This window comes from Rhinoderma darwinii, chromosome 5, assembly GCF_050947455.1.
Source record: "Rhinoderma darwinii isolate aRhiDar2 chromosome 5, aRhiDar2.hap1, whole genome shotgun sequence".
Lineage (NCBI taxonomy): Eukaryota > Metazoa > Chordata > Amphibia > Anura > Rhinodermatidae > Rhinoderma > Rhinoderma darwinii.
This window is the reverse complement of record NC_134691.1, coordinates 155,119,850-155,136,650: the sequence shown is the minus strand read 5'-3', so window position 1 is coordinate 155,136,650 and position 16,801 is coordinate 155,119,850. Positions and strand designations below refer to the sequence as shown.

The following is a 16,801-nucleotide window of genomic DNA, read 5'->3' as shown; positions in this document are numbered from 1 at the left end:
AGCAGGAAAGATGGGCAAGTGCAAAGATTTAAAGGGATTTCCCCATCAGACATTTATGACATATCCACAGGATATGTCAGATGCAGGTCCCACTTCTGGGACCCACGCATATCTGTAGAACAGGGCCCCCTAAACCCCGTTCTACAATTTTTCTGCTCCCTCTGCGTCCCCGGTCACTTCCTGATTATATGGTCGGGAGTTATGGAAACAGTGTAGCTCGCTGAGCTACACAGTTTCTGTAACTCCCATAATAGTGAACGGCAGTTACGGAAGTAGCGTGCGAGCTATGCTGTTTCCGTAACTACCATTAAGTTCTATGGGACTAACGAAAACCACGTAGTTCAGCGAGCTATGCTGTTTCCTAATTCATGGTCAGAATTCACCTGCTTCTGACGCAACACAGAACGGCAAAACGGGGTTTAGGGGGACCTGCATCTATCTGACGTTTATGACATATCTTGTGGATATCCAAAAAATAAAGTGCTTGTAGCGGCACAAATCCCGATATCAGGAGCGGTGACACGCTGTAAGATCAGACAAACCCAGTCTGACGTAATGTAATCCTCAGAAAAAGCATGGTTGAACAGCAGCACACGTCTCCCAAATTTCAATAAATATGTTCTTTTATTGGTCAAACATCCAGTAAAAAATGGCCTTGTTTCGACCCGTGACAAGTGGAGGGTCTTTCTCAAGCCTGAGGCTATCTTGTGGATATGTCATAAATGTCTCTCATTGGAAAACGCCTTTAAGCACCTTTTGACAAGGGCCAAATCATGAAGGCTAGATGACTAGGTCAAAGCATCTCCAATACGGCAGGTTTTGTGGGATGTTCCCGGTCCACAGTCGTTGGTACCTACCAAAAGTGGGTCAAGGAAGGACAACCAGTGTAACAGGGTCAAGAATGTTTGTTTATTCATGTGCTTGGGGTGCAAAGGCTAGCCTGTCTGGTCCGATCCCACGGACAAGATATTGTATTGTAGCACAATTTACTGAATAAATTACTGCTGGCTATGATAGAAAGGTATCAGAACATACAGTGCATTGCAGCTTGCTGCATAGCCTAGGGGTAGGCACCAATCCATGGATAGATTGGCACAAAGTCCCTTATATGTGATCTAACAGATAGTAGGGCGAACTATTATTATTTTTAAGGCAGAAGTGCCCCCCTTGCCCCATCACTGTTTCCATTCTGACCGCAATCCACTGCCAAAAGTGCCTACAATGGGCTTCTGAGCATCAGAACTGGACCATGAAGCTATGGAAGAAGATGGCCTAGTCTGATGAATCATGCTTTCTTTTATATCATTTAAATTGCTAGGTGTGTGTGTCACTTACCTGGGGAAGAGATGGCACCAGGATGCACTATGGGGAAAAAACGGATGCAGTTTAATGCTCTGGGAAATGTTCTTCTGGGAAACTTTGTGTCCTGACATTTATGTAGATGTTACTTTGGCATGTACCACCTACATAAACATGGTTGCAGACCAAGTACACTGCTTCATGGCAACGGTATTCCCTAATGGCAGTGACCTCTTTCAGCAGGATAATGCGCCCTGCCACACTGCAAAAATTGTTCACGAATGGTTTGAGGAACATGACCGAGTTCAAGGTATTGACTTGGCCTCCCAATTCCCCAGATCAAAAGTCGATCGTGAATCTGTGGGATCTGCTGGAGAAAAAAAAGTTGATTTATGGAGGCGCCGCCTCACATCTTACACGTGTGTGTGTGTGTGTGTGTGTGTGTGTGTGTGTGTGTGTGTGTCTGTGTATGTATGTATGTATGTATGCTTTTTTTCCTTTCAAAAATATGTTTTTCGTTTAAGTAAAATAGATGTATGGCATTGAAATCGTGGGACTCCAGTAAATGTTCCACTTTTTTTCATGCCTTGTAGCAGCAGGATGATTTGCACCTGTAAATATCTACGTGCTGGTCTGTTTTATAGCGAAGGAAACGACGAGCGCAAAAGATCAGATGAAACCAGACAACCTTTATAATGGTTCAGAGGCAAATGACTTGTCGTCTGTGAATGCAATGATGTCAGCCGTCATGAACACAACGAATATTGCTGAAAACGGTGCAAACCTTCAGAACACTAAATCCCCAGGAAAATGTCCACCTCTAAATCGGATTGGTAGAAGAAATCAGGTAAGACATTTAAAGGTAATTCCATTTGATCAGTGTTTATTTCTTTTTTAGGATCTTTACACTCGAATGTTATAGGTGTCCCAGTGTCCTTTTGACATGAAGGAAAATCAGTCACCTTGCTTCTATTCTGTTAGTCAGTCAAATTATATCACTGGAGACAACCGTTTTTCCTCTCTGCGACATAGCAGCTCTATAGTTTGAGGACCCCCTCAAACAACTCTCCCTATCTCAGCATCCTGAACCCTTGTTAGTGTGTAATTGCTGTGGATGTTGGAGTTAAAGAAACATCCAGGCCTAAACTATACTGTTGTGCCTGGGCTACTGATGCGCAGCTCAAACTTATAGTTTAACCCGTTTCAGCGACCCTGTTCTCCCGATCCAGTAATGGTGTCCTGACCCAGCTCCTTGTCTAACAGCAGTTTTTCAGACCTCCGTATAGTGCTTCACTGCCCCCTCCCACTTGTTCTCTATTACTCACATTTTTAATATGATTTCTAAATGGTGCCTTTCTCCGGTCCCTTCCAATAAGAGAAGTTGAAGAGCTAGTTACTTTTTTTTTGCCTGTCTGCTTCCATATGGCAGAAACCGTTGCAATAAGACAAGCATCTTCCATCATATTTCACTGTGCTGGTATTAGGAAAGTTTGGCCCTCCGTTAATGATAAACTCTTGTGCAAACAGACATTTGCCATGGCTGCCTGGATTATGTGTCATTCTTTACTTCAAGGTGAACCAGCAATTATTCTTTTGTTTGTTAATATGCCTATGTAAAGGGAAAAAACACGTCCATAAAATACATAAAGTAACAAAAATGGATTTTTGAAATAGATGTAAAACTTTTAGTTTTGACAACCACATCTATCTATAGGTCCAGTACATACAGAATAACTACAGAGACAAGATTATATTGTATATTTCCCTCTCACAGCAATGTAATATACAAGAAATACAGAAAACTGTAATGGACTTTAGTCTTCTATAGATTATTTTATACATTGAATATGTATCTACGACTTCACTTAAAAATGTGAGGTTATTAGGTATATGGCAAATTAGGTTGATGTATGCAGTAGCATTATACGTTTATAAGAGAAGTTACTTTAATAGAAGTTTACTTGTTCTCTTATTTTCTGCTGTCAACTGAGCGAAAAATAGCTATCTTTCTAAAGCCTCATTCAGACGAGCGGGTTCGTAGTTCGTCCGCAAAAAAAACGGGCTGTGTTTCACGCATATGACTGTCCGTATGGTATCCGTGTGGTTTCCATGGGGCGTCCGTGTTACTTCTCTGCAAGCACTTCCTGCTTTAAAGGGGTGGGTTGTCTGGACATGGGGCGGTTTTTCAAACTGATGACCTATTCACAGGTGGGGGTCCGACGCTCAGGCCCCGCACAGATCAGCTGCCTCTGGCATCGGGAGTCATTCAGTGTTCAGTGCCGGAAGCAGATGGTTTCATACACTGTCCATGCTGCATTTCTTCAGCTCTGCTCCTATTCGAGTGAAAAGGAGCAGAGCTGCTGTAACTGAGCACGGCCGCTATACAGCGTACGGAGCCATTTGCTTCCTGCACCGAACACTGCAAAGCTTCCGGTGCCGAGGCAGCTGGAACAGCTGATCGGTGTGTGTGGTCTGGTTGTCGGACCCCCACCAATCATATACTGATTATCTATCATGTGGATAGGTTATCAGTATGAAAAACCGCCCCATGTCCAGACAACGCCTTTTTTAACTTTTTCTTTCTTTGCATTTGTTTAGCAACTGATACGTGAACCACGGACAGCACACGGAAGTCGTCAGTGCGCTGTCCATGGTTTTTACGCACCCATTGACTTCAATGGGCGACGAGGTCCACAAAAACTGACCAGAATAGGACATGCAGTGAGTTTCACACAACGGACACAGGCTGCGTGAAAAAACACGCATGCGTGAATAGCCTTGGAATTGCAATGTATTGCAGAGTGTGCTGTCAGTTATTTCAACGGCAGCACACTGATGTGAAACACGCTCGTCTGAATGAGGACTTATTGTTCCTATTCAAGCAATGCCTGAATAAAATGTTCTCTTTCTCGAATTAAACAGGAATCAAAGGAGGAAAAGTCTTCATATATATGCCCTTTATGTGAAAAGGTCTGCAATTCACAACACCAGCTTACTATGCACATTCGTCAGGTACTATGACTTCTGCTTTGGGTGCAAGTTATGCTTTATGTAACGTTTAGTACTGTGTGTCATCGTGCTCTAGTGGCAGAAATACAAATGTTATCTGTAATAAGGCCTCATGCACACGGCCGTGCCCGTAATCACGGCACGCGACACCCACGGGCCTGCATTTTCGTGCCATGCTCCCATACACAGTATGGGAGCACGGCCCGCAAAATCCGAAAAGTAGGACACGCTCCATATTTCCTGGCACGGTTCTACGGCATGGACACCTTTCCGTAGCGCTACGGAAAGGTGTCTGCGGCCAACAGAACCGGGCGGGTCCGTAATTGCGGACCGCAATTACTGAGTTTTTTTTACGGTCATGTGCATGGGGCCTGAATGTGTATAAATAAACTACACGTTTAAAGCTTTGTGCTACTAAAAAATAAAGTAAAAAAAAATTTAACCAAAAATGGAGAATGTTTATAAAATTGGAAACTTACAATGTGCACAGGCTATTCATTTTATGTGTAACTAGAATTATGGTGTATCCCAGTAATTCCCATCCCTTTAATAAGCTCTGAATGGGTTGGGGAATAGCATTCCATAACTCTATGTTGAATATTTTGCCTGTCTTTGGATTGAGCAGATTTGAGCAGTTCCATCCCGCGGGAAATAATGCCACAATTTACTGTTGCCCTTGAGTAACCCTTGACTATGTTTTAAAGAAGCACTAGGTTTGCACAGAACGTTGGTATGGAAACCCCCGATCTATCCTATAACATTGCATGCATCAGTTTTGTGTCTTGCGATAGGATGAACTCCCAACTTTTATTAGTGACCTGGGTTCCAGTAATTCTTCCTTCTGCCTGCTTTTGGGAGGTTCATAAAGTAGTGCTATGACGTGTCTGGCCATCTGTATAAAGAAATACTCCCTCTGCTGGATACTATATCTAGAATCTAGAGTAAGGATATGTTTACACCCACTGTTTTCAGGCGTTTTACGCCTCTAATTCTGCCTGAAAAAACGCCCCTAATACGCCTACAAACATCTGCCCATTGCTTTCAATGGGAATTACGCTGTTCTGTTCCCACGAGCCTTTATTTTATGCGTCGCTGTCAAAATACGGCGCGTAAAATGATGGCTCGTCAGAAGTGCAGGAAACTTCTTGGGACATTTTTGGAGGTGTTTTTCATTGACTCCGTTGACAAACGGCTCCAAAAACGCAGCGAAAAACGCTGTTAAAAAAAAACGTCTGAAAACAGCTCCGTATTTTCAGACGTTTTTGCTCACTGCGTGTGAACATAGCCTAAGTCTTTATACGGATTACACTGATTCCACCCTGTATTGGCACTTATGGGTGTCTATAAAGCGCCTGGGAGCCTTGGTCCTCTCAGCTTTGCAGTACTCGGGATAAGTTATATTGTGGGACGTGGGAGTAACCTTCTATTATGGCCTCTTGTCCCACTACATGTAGGCAAGAATTAGGGACCGGTCTAAACCTCAGAAAAACAGCATGTATCTTGTTCTGTGGAGTGATTATTATTTTATCATGAAAATAAAAATAATTTTGTTGGTTGCCTCCACAGCACAATACTGACACCGGAGGGACAGACCACAGTTGTAGTATCTGTGGAAAAGCGCTGAGCTCCGCTAGCTCTCTTGACCGTCACATGCTTGTCCACTCTGGGGAGAGGCCTTACAGATGTTCAATGTGCGGGCAGTCCTTCACTACCAATGGGAACATGCACAGGTGAGTAAGACGTATAGTGATCGAATAGTAGGTTGAGAACACACGTGCTGTGTATCCCCCCCCCTTATATATCTCCTGGGAAATCCTGGTTCTGTTCTGGTGTGTAATCCTCTGTGCTGCCCAAGACAGCAAGTATCATTTGACTGCTTTGTAATTGGCTGTATAGCTGTACAAATGAGCAAGGATCAAGAAGGTGTGCGAGCATTTCTTTTATCTAGGTGCCAAAAAGAACACAATCCTTTGATGAACAGTGGCCTAACTACACTGAAACAAAGGCCGTGAGCAGTGAAGGTGGAGAAGGAGAATTTAACCCAGCCAAATTCTCAGAATTTGTGATCCTTACATTACCTGCTTTTAAACCAATCTCCTTACCCGTTTATAATTCGGCGTTAAGCCCCCCCTCTAGTTAGTGACAGTTTGCATATACCTGGACAATCCAGTATTTGACGGGCTACTTCCTCTGCCCCATATAGATAAGGTGTTAGATCCTGATACATTATTATTATTAATATATATATAGAATTTTATTTTTTTGAAAATGTAAAACTAGAAGCGTAAATTTCTAAATGTAATTTCCTACCTCTTTGTTTTCAATGTTTGTTGCTATGAATTGGGAATCGTTTATTTTCTGACAGTTTGATGGCTAGAATCACACATTTTTGTGTAACAACATATTAGCCGTGTTCACATCTGTGTCATGGCTTCTCTTCATAATGGAAGATAAAATGCTTGGCCGGATCCGTTATACGACGGATGTTAACCGCACCTAATGGACCACATTCACTTATTATGGAGTCTGTCAGGGATACGTTTTGGTTTCCGTCTTTTTAACGGCAAGAATAGCGCTGCATGCTGTGCTATTCTTCTACCCATCAAGGCAGATAAAGACATTGGGGGGAGATTTATCAAAAGTGCTGCAAAGGAAAAGTGGAGTAGTCGCCCATAGCAACCAATCCGCTTCCATCTCATTTTCTTGAGACCCTTTGGAAAATGATAGATATAATTTGGCTGCTTTTGGCAACTGTTCCGCTTATCCTTTGTACTACTTTTGATACATCTTCGCCATGGCGCACATCCACTTTTACTGTGATCTATTACTGCGCTAATATTGCTGTAAAAACTGATGGAACTGCCAACCGAGGCTATGAATGGAGCGATGGATCTACTTATTGACGGCTGTGTGGAAGTTATCCCTGCTGCATTTAGTTATTGCACACCTTCTCTTGCACTTTGATTTGCAAGGCTGCTATAGTTTGAACAATTCATGTTTTCTTTTTTCATTTATTTTTGCCATATGCTCTGGTTATTTGCGTTCCACGAAGTGCAGCTTATACAAGGCATACGGTAATTTGATATCCCATAATGCAGTGCAGCATTACAATATAGGAATTCGGCTGAGATGTTAATGGGTTGTACAGTATTAGAAAAACATGGCTGCTTTTTTCCAAAAACAGAGGCGCACCTCTACTCAGGTTGTTTGTGTTATTGCAACTCAACCCCATTAACATCTATAGTGTTGAGCTGCAATACCAGATACAACCCATGGACAGGTGTGGTGCTGTTTTTGCAAGAAAGAAGCTGTACAACCCCTTTTTTGAAGGGTTTTTACCTAATTATATATTCATTTTACTTATCCTAGCAATGGTTAAACCTCAGATCAATTAATTTATGCAAAGATTGCTATCATAATACTAGTCAGGGTATAAATAGCTTTGGTAAAATACAATGTACCGAAGGGGAAACGTTCACAAAAGAAATTAGATTAATAGAGAATACAATCTTAATAGAGAGAATACAATCTTTAACACTGGCATATTGATTGGTAGCCAGCAACAGAGGTGTTAACAAAATAGAAAGTGAACCTGGGGCTTAGATGGGATCAGCAGTAATGTTCTCATCATCCAGGTTGTCATGCATCTCTTCACAATTGTAAGGTACTGCCTGGGACTTCACCTCAACTCACACAACAAACAGGAAAAAAAGTGAGTGAAAACTTGTCTGACCTGTTCTACTAAACAGGCTGGGACTAGCAAACAGAGCAGTATCTTATTTCACTCCCTCTTCCCTCACTGTCTCCCAACAGAAATGTTCTTTTTCCTATTGATGTGAGCATCATCCTATGTGCGTGTGGCTGGTTATCTTTCAAAGTCCAATTCTGTCTATACTTAAAGCTAAACCTCAGCCTTCAGCCTTTTCATTGCTCACCTTGACTAAAACAAAGCAAAGCATTTCTCAAATAAGTAGGACTATCTTTGCCTGACGTACACGTTAAATGTGTCCGTAGGGCACCATTGGTCCGACGGAGGCCAAAAGAGGTTCCTTTGGGCCGTAATAGTCCATGGGTGACATATCCATCACCGCGTATGTTTTAACATATTTCATTGGGAGCTTTTACTGGTGTATACTTAAAACGTAGGCCAAGAGCATGATAATAAGGGCTAAAGATGGCCACAAACAACTTGGTGCCATTTGGTGTAACAACCTGGCAATTATTGCCAACTTCATGACAATTGTTATCAAAGGGGAGAAATAAGAGTTTGCTACAGGGATGAATGTTATTCAGGGACTAGAAGACAGTTGATTCATTCATAAGCAATGACAACCCTCGGCAGAATATAACCAGTAACCGCCAAAGGGATCATGTTTTATAGATTAAGGGGGACTATTTTAACCTTGGATTCCCAGTCTGATGTGTGTGGAGTAACCAGTTGGCGTGAATGCCGTTTAGATTGCAAGTTGATTGTTAAGCCAGACCCATAAATAACCAGTTCTCTTGGCTTTGTGTGGCCAGAAGACCCAGTTCCAGATGGTACCACATATTGGCATTGTTAGCAGCACCTAGGTGGAGAGGATGAGTGATTGCCTGTTGAGCAAAAGAGGACCGGTTGTAGAGCCCACATCATTGTGGTAACTGCACTTTCTACAGACCTCCTTCATGCTTGGTTGGAGTACGTAGGAGGATGATTCCGCCCTGTTATTTGGCTGCGTCTCCTTGTAAACTGTACTGTACCGTTTCTGTTGCCTGAGTGAAATCTTCTAGATGTCTGGCACTAGGGCCTGTCTAAGGTGGATCACTCACAAGAGTTTTGCAATCCTGCGTTTGCCCAAGGGAGGATATGACTGAACTCGCAGTTTTTAGTCCATTTTGAGATTCTTAGAATCACAGAAATCTTTCTATCTTTCTTCTTCCTGAATACATATTATTCTATGATGTATTTTTTTTTTTACATTTGCACGTTTCTAAATAAGAAATACATAAATATTTCTTATGTTTCTCTATAAACTTTGTGCTGGTAAGGATAGTGGAAAAATGGTTAACGTTTTACCCCCTTACCTTCCCCTTAGATCACGGCCAGCAGCTGTTTGAAGAAACCATTTTTTAGTACAAGCAGCTGTTCATGACTCTGGCATCTACTGGGCATTCAGTGTTGTAATCATCTCAATTCCTTTCTGATAAATCGGTGTTCTTTTTATCCTCATCAGAAGCCAGAAAAATACTCTGAGCCCCTAGAAAATCCTATATGCACTTCTTTTTAAGAATGAGGTTGAGTGAATGTGTTTACTTGTTTCCTATATTAGCCATGGATAAGGAATTTAAGTTTTTGTGAATTCATATGCATCCTCTAAAGTGCAGCTTGCTGCTGATAATCGGGGGAGGGGAGATTTATTACTTATTCGATCATGAAGTTCTCCGATGATATAGCATGAAAAAATGTCCTTCATTCCAAGGTCCCACATCTTATTTCTGTGCCACGGATTTTATTTATGTTTTACGCCACTTTTCTGAAATAAAAGGCCTTTGAACAAATCCAGGTAAAACCTAGGGCAGTAGCGAGCACCATATTCCTAAACCAGTCATGCTAAACTTAGCCTTGACATGAGACGACTAAGGGAGGACATGATTGACTTATATGAATAGCCTGAACAAAAAAATCTGGTAAAAAGCTGTTCCATGTAAAACCCCCTCAAAAAACAAGGGGTTCAATCTCTAGAAGCGACGAGCCTTTTTTACTGTGAATCTGTGGAATAGCCTACCGCAGGAGCTGGTCACAGCAGGGACAGGAGATGGCTTTAAAAAAGGCTTAGATAATTTCCTAGAACAAAAAAATATTCGCTCCTATGTCAATGTGTAGAATTCTTGCTTGTATGTTGATCCAGTCTGATCAGGAGGGACCTTTTTTCCTTTTTCGATCAGATTGGTTATTACCTTATTGGTATTTTTTTGTTTAACCTTCTGGATCATTAGGGATAACACAAAGTTCTATAGTTTACCCATATATTTTCCCTTCTTCCCATTTCTTGGTTGAACTTAATAGTATGGTTGAGAAAAGACATAGGTCTATGTAACTACGATGGTACGTCCTAACCTGAGATTTGACAACCGATATGCCAGTCTTCGTACATCTGACCTTTTAGTCTTAATGTGCAGTGTTTTTAGTTGATAGTGTGTATAATGAAATGTCAACACTTGTTCTTTTCACATAGGCATAATCTACTCTTTTGGCCCAGACTATCACACGACAGAGCTGCCTTGTTTCTGTTAAGTGAAATGTGAATGATAAAGCATGCTTTGTAAATCTGAATCTGACCAATGCAGTATGGCTGCACTTTTACCCTGAGCATTTTGGCCTAGTTGCCTTCATCCTCATGACGGTGTCATGTGTAGGACGCCTGGGATTTGGCGAGAACAGAGCTGAACACCAGAGCAATCCCAAATAAGGAGACTTGCTTGGGAGATAACTGACTTGAAATGTCTGCTTTCTGTTCACCAGGCACACTGCCTGCAGACTTCCTTTTCTTTCTTCAATCTCTGGGAACTTGTTCGGGTTTTCTTTTTTGGGGATGAAAGTGTCTGTGATTTAACCATTTTGTCTCATCGTTAAAAGTAATTGGTTTATATATTGTGATACATAATACATGCCATCCTTATACAGTTACTTGTTTTAATATATATATATATATATATATATATATACCAATATTTGTGTGTTAACCCTTTTCAAGATACTAAGCAGTTTAAAGTCTTGTCTCACATCAGATATTTATGGTGTATAGCTAGGTTATACCATCCGTCTTCAATCGGTGGGAGTCTGGTTGTTGTGACCCCTGCGGATCGCTAGAATAAAGTGGCAGTAGTTCAGCCTATTAAATTCAATCGCCGACCATGAGGCCTCCGGAAAAAGCTGACCTGAACGGACAGGAGATTCAGCGATCTGCCATCAATGTGTGTCATGAGACAATCTCTTTAACTACAAGTAGCCCTCTATATGACATTGATGGTAGTGGGATGGAAAGTGTGGTACCAAGCAGGAAAGCTGGCCTTACATCGGTCAATTTTCAGTGATTTTTCTGATATTTTTTAGTATCCTGATGCTCATCATTAAAAAGGACATGCAATGCAAGATATCTTGCGCATATTGTTTGTTTTTGTTATTTTACGTCTCTGCACATACATTTTCTAATATGACAGCAGATTAAACCATTGCGGACACCACCTAGTGTTGAATCCGTTGTGAGTAAAAGAAGTGCTTAACTTGTTACATCGAATAAAGTACCTGATTTACTTTATTTTCCATTATGCTATAGGCACATGAAGATTCATGAAAAAGACCCAAATACTTCAGCAACTACAAGCCCCCCTTCTCCACAAAAACGAAGGAGGTTGACATCTAAAAGGAAACCTAGCCCTGAAGAGGAAACCGAGAAAGAAGAGGCTCCTCCAGCAAAGAAGGTAATTAAGTCTTTGTGAGTTTAGCTGTTCTGCTGTATGATTTACAGCTGGTGGTTTCGTTGCATATTACAGTAAGTTGTCCCATTTTGTGTTTTGTTATACAAGAGAATTTGTGAGAATTTATAGCTCAAAGTATAACAATATCACTGATCTATAACACGGTGTGCCAGAGATGAGTAACCTGTACTGCTTACGTTTTTTACTCTTAAATGTATCTATATCACTAAACTAAGGCAAAAAATGTGTCCTCGACCTTATCCTAACCAGTGTTGCCATGTCACCGCAGTGTTATACATTGCGGATAAAACAGACATTGCCAAAAAATTGGATGGGTTTACCTGTACCTGTGCCTCCCATCCGGCAACAACCCCTCCCCCCACCTTCACAAATGTTGATATCCTTGGATAACTACATTTTTCATAACCTCAACACTACCTACCCCACTGTTCTCTTCTCATTCCTATCCTACCTCTCTTTAATTGTACATATACTTATACATATAAGACAATACCTACTATAATATAACATACAGCACACGTAATGAACATTTCATGGACTAACTGTAGATCAGGTTTGCTGATAACTGACTTTTCTGCCTGTGGAGCATGTATCAACCATACTAACCACTAAACAGGTGGTTTATACAGGTGGCCCAGGCTGGGCAAGGGTGACCTTTCAGATTAGTTGTCCAGATAAACAGATAAAAAGTTGATCTCTTGGTATTCAGACATTTAGGCTCTGTAAATACTGCATGTGGTGTAGAGAATACTTGCACTACACTTTTTTAAATGATAAAATAAATGTTTATATACATTCATTTCTGCTATTTTATAATACCATACATATATATATATATATATATATATATATATATATATTATATAAAAATAAATAATCTCTATATATTTTTGGTGTTTTGTTTTTTGTAAAGGTGGTGGAAGAAATTCAGCAAGTTGAGCAAGTGAAAAAGACTGAGGATGTCCTTCCCTGCCCTTTGTGCTTTAAAGAGTTTGCTTGCAAGTCTAGTCTGGATACTCACATGGAGACTCATCCAGAAGCCTCTCTAAAGTAAGGAAACTTTCATTGCACCCAAAGTCAGCTACTCTTTGGCATTATAACCAATTGTGCCATTCAATTTAGAAAATGTGAATACTGGATCTCTGTAAAAAAAGATAAATAACAACGGTGAGGTGAGGAAATCCAAGTAGCATGGTTTCCTTCTAGAAAGCAGGGGTAGGACAACACACTTTTGAACTAATATAGTATATTATGGGTTTAGCCAAAGGTATTGGTTTTCTTACTGGTACGTGAGGCGTGCTGGGAGTTTATCAGGAAGGACTGCAGATTCAGCTGCACTTTTTTTTTTTTGCGCGGGACGATACACGTTTTACATGATATTGTTGTTTTCCTATGTACTTTGCTTTCAACGACAATCTATTATGCACCTTTTAAGAGCCATTCTATTCGTTTTACTTTACGGATTGTAATATGATAATAACAGGCCGTGCATGTCACTAATGTTAGATTCTCATTCCTGCCAGACACACAACGTAAGATATGGCATCATGGTTGAATATCATATGATACCGTTTGTAATGTATTCTACACAGTAGTAACCGCACACAGTGATTCCTATACAGTCCTACCTCTTTCACAGCGCCATAAGTATGTTTTTAGGATTTACGTGTGTGTCTTGGTTCAGGATTTACTGTGGGTGCGCGCTTGGTTCTGTGGCTTGCAGTGGAGCCTTGTGAGATCCCTATGTATGGGTCAGACCAAAACAGCTACGCTGTGTCTGGAATGTGAGTGGCAACCTGCCCAATCTATAACCAGCAGCCTTAAAATAGGAAGCCCTAATGATATGGTTTCAGACCTTGGAGTCGAGGGAGATGTGTGTGTGCATGCATGTTTGGATGACTGCTGCGAGCATGTGTAATTTTACACTAGAAAATGACAGAAGAGTCTTTCACATGAAGTCACTCAACTATTGTTTCCAGACTTCAAATTGTACAGTGGAAAAACAAACAAACCCCCCCTTTTGTTTGTGTGTGCACGTATTGTAAATGATAGACGCATAAAAGATCATATACAAATTATTTGTTTGTTTTACACCTTCTATGGTGTGTTTTGGGGGGGGGGGGCGGCATTCTAGTCTGACAGGATGCTGATGGAGTGTTGATGTAAAATGCAGCAGAGATATGAAAGGATGTGAGGAGGGTATTTCGAGCCATGTGTCCTCCCTTTCAGCCTCCATTGCAAATTCAGAGAGCCAGCAGTGTCAGTTGTGTGAGAGCGTTGCTTCTAGCAGCTGAAGCCAGTGCAGCTGTTTGATGTCAGTTCACAGAGACAGGGGAGATGTCTCCCATTTCAGGATACGCGGGTGAGACTGGAACTGAATAGTCGTCTATGCATTGCTAGTTACTGAAGAAACGTGCTCCATAGCTTCTCCACTAGGCCTTAAGATTTTTGCTTCCTATACGTTTTGTGGTGAACCGGTTTTTAATGAAATAACACATTGGTCTTTGGAGAATTCGCATTGCCGTACAAAAGAGTTAAATAGGTGCTAAACTGAGGAGCCTGGGGACTGTATGTCGGTGCAATAAAGCTAATTATATCATTAACTGACAGCAGAACACAGATGTTTCTCTCCCACTGGACAGTGCTGCACACGAGATCATCTGCTACACAAGTACCCAAAGCGTACAAGTAAATGGCTCCTGCTAAATCTGATATTAATACATTTAAAGTAATTGGCATTTGCTGTTGGTTACCTCATGACAGTGTTTTTTTATCGGGCAGGGTATGATGAGAGTTGTGGTTTAGCAACAGCTGGGGAGCAACAGGTTGGGGAATACGGCTAAAGGGAGTACAGGGTTTCCTGTGTGCGTGCAATGACAACCCTGGGTGGATAAAAAAAAATGAAAAAAAAATTGCCCCATATGATTATATTATTATTTTTTTAGAACAAAAATAATGAAGAGTAAATATTGCTTGGATTTATACTGAAGGCCTAGAAGCAAAAAACAAAATGGTATCAAGTAGGATGGAACATTTTTAATAGCAGAAAATATATTTGTTTAAGGTGGACTTGTGTGTTTGTGTGTGTGTGTGTGTGTGTGTGTGTGTGTGTGTGTGTGTTTATATGTGTGTATATATATATATATATATATATATATACATATATAATACGAGTTTTTAAGTTCTTGTGCTATGTAAGAATAGAGTGTATGGGACAGGAAATCCCGTGCCAGTCTAAGATGCTGATGCCCTGGCTGCCTCTAGGACACAGAGTGGATTTGTAATGACCTGCCTTGTCCTTGAAGAGCAGCTTAAAGGCAATATGCAGGAGTCTAGTGGGGAATGTGTGCCGTACAGTGAAAATCTCTATGGTAGGGACAACTAAATGTTTTTGGGTGATACTGTATCTTTTCATGTTGGCTTCCAGTTTTTCTTTCTGAGTTTGAAGACACGTCAACAGGTGTTGAGTGCTGGTCTGAGAGGTTTTTGTTACAACCCTCTAGGTATGGCAGGGATTTGTTTTCCTTTTGTGGCACCCTTGTGAGAAAGGGAACGCCAACAATTATACTGCTCTTGGTCAAGGGGGATGGGACGAGTGATGACAGAAGAGTTGATGCAAAATGAGAAGTACCGAGCATGGTGATAAACTCCTTTCTGTTATCTACACTTCTACCAGCTCATCTAGCTGGGATATTTGAAAATGTAAAGACGCTGTACAGTATTTCTATTGTATTTAGACCACTTTCCAATTATGTGTAACTTGCAAGCTACTTGGTGCAGTGTCCTTGATCAATTTTTTATTTTTTCATTTCATGAAATGCTCCCTCTGTACAGGAATGCACGCTTTGTAACATATAATAAATGGTGCCCTTGAATTTCACTTGTTCAAAAAGTTATATATATAGGAAAAAAAAATGTTAGGAGCCAGGTGACAAATGCACTATGAAATTTCCCCCAACTTTTTGGGTTATTTTGTCTTATTGCCAAGCCACTAGTAAACGCAAATTATCTCCTAAACTCCACAGTTTTTTTTGCCATTCCTGCTGTTACATGTATGGTTTATAATGCTGTATTTAAAATTGCCATATAAAAATGACATTTTAGGAATTTAGGTATCTCAAGCCTTTGGCCTTTTTGTTTAGGTTTTTGTGCTTGTAAATGCTGTGTGTATGAAAGACACTACTGGTTTACCTTTCTGGTATTTCTGGATTATTTACCCTTCTATTCTTCTTGGGGTGTTTGCAGCTGCAAATATTATTCCTTATCATGTGGCCTGACTTATAAAAGTGCGAGGGAAATATAAACCTATTTGTTTACTTTTTATAGTTGCAGACCCTCAGACTATTTGTAAGAGCAGTATTAACCTATGGTTTTCAAGTCAAGCACCAATCAAGTGTGATTATCTCCGTTATGTCTGGATATATGCATGAATAATCCCTAGTTTTAGTTTAATTTAGTTTTTGTTTTTTTCTTCCCTCCCTAGGTGTGATGTTTGCTGCATTTCATTTCGCACCCACCGTGGTCTGCTACGACACAATGCTGTAATCCACAAGCTGCTCCCCAGAGACCAGTCTGGAAAGCCATTCATACAAAACAACCCTTCCATCCCAGCTGGATTTAATGACTTGGGCTTTACTGACTTTTCTTGCAAGAAGTTCCCTATCATTTCTCAGGTAAAGCCTTTTTCCCTATAGTTAAAAGCTAATTACGCCTTTGAAATGAATGCGTGCGTGCGTGCGTGCGTGCGTGCGTGTGTGTCCTTAAACTACTTTTAAATTGACTTTTTAATTTAAAAAAAAATTACTTTTTAAGATACAGCTTCCATGTAGCCTGTATAGATGGAAGCTGTATCGTCTGTCTCAGCCGAGTCCGTCAGTTCAGCTGCAGAAGCTGTATTTTAAAAAGTATATTTGAGCGTTTTTATTAGAATAGTAGATTTGAAAGTATATAAAAGTATATTTAAAAGTTGTTTAAAAACACATAAAATGTTTATTTAGTTAAAAAAAAGAATTTC

The 16,801-nt window shown here is 40.6% G+C and overlaps 1 protein-coding gene across 2 annotated transcripts in view; it reads left to right on the top strand.

Annotated features, from left to right (window-relative positions):
- RREB1 (ras responsive element binding protein 1) overlaps positions 1-16,801 on the top strand; it is a 73,796-nt gene that overhangs the window by 41,096 nt on the left and 15,899 nt on the right. For both annotated transcript variants that reach the window (XM_075826672.1, XM_075826671.1), the window contains exons 5-10: positions 1,944-2,146; positions 4,222-4,311; positions 5,875-6,038; positions 11,625-11,769; positions 12,701-12,837; positions 16,271-16,460. In XM_075826672.1, coding sequence (XP_075682787.1) covers positions 1,944-2,146; positions 4,222-4,311; positions 5,875-6,038; positions 11,625-11,769; positions 12,701-12,837; positions 16,271-16,460 — 929 coding nt within the window. The remainder of the gene's footprint in view (positions 1-1,943; positions 2,147-4,221; positions 4,312-5,874; positions 6,039-11,624; positions 11,770-12,700; positions 12,838-16,270; positions 16,461-16,801) is intronic.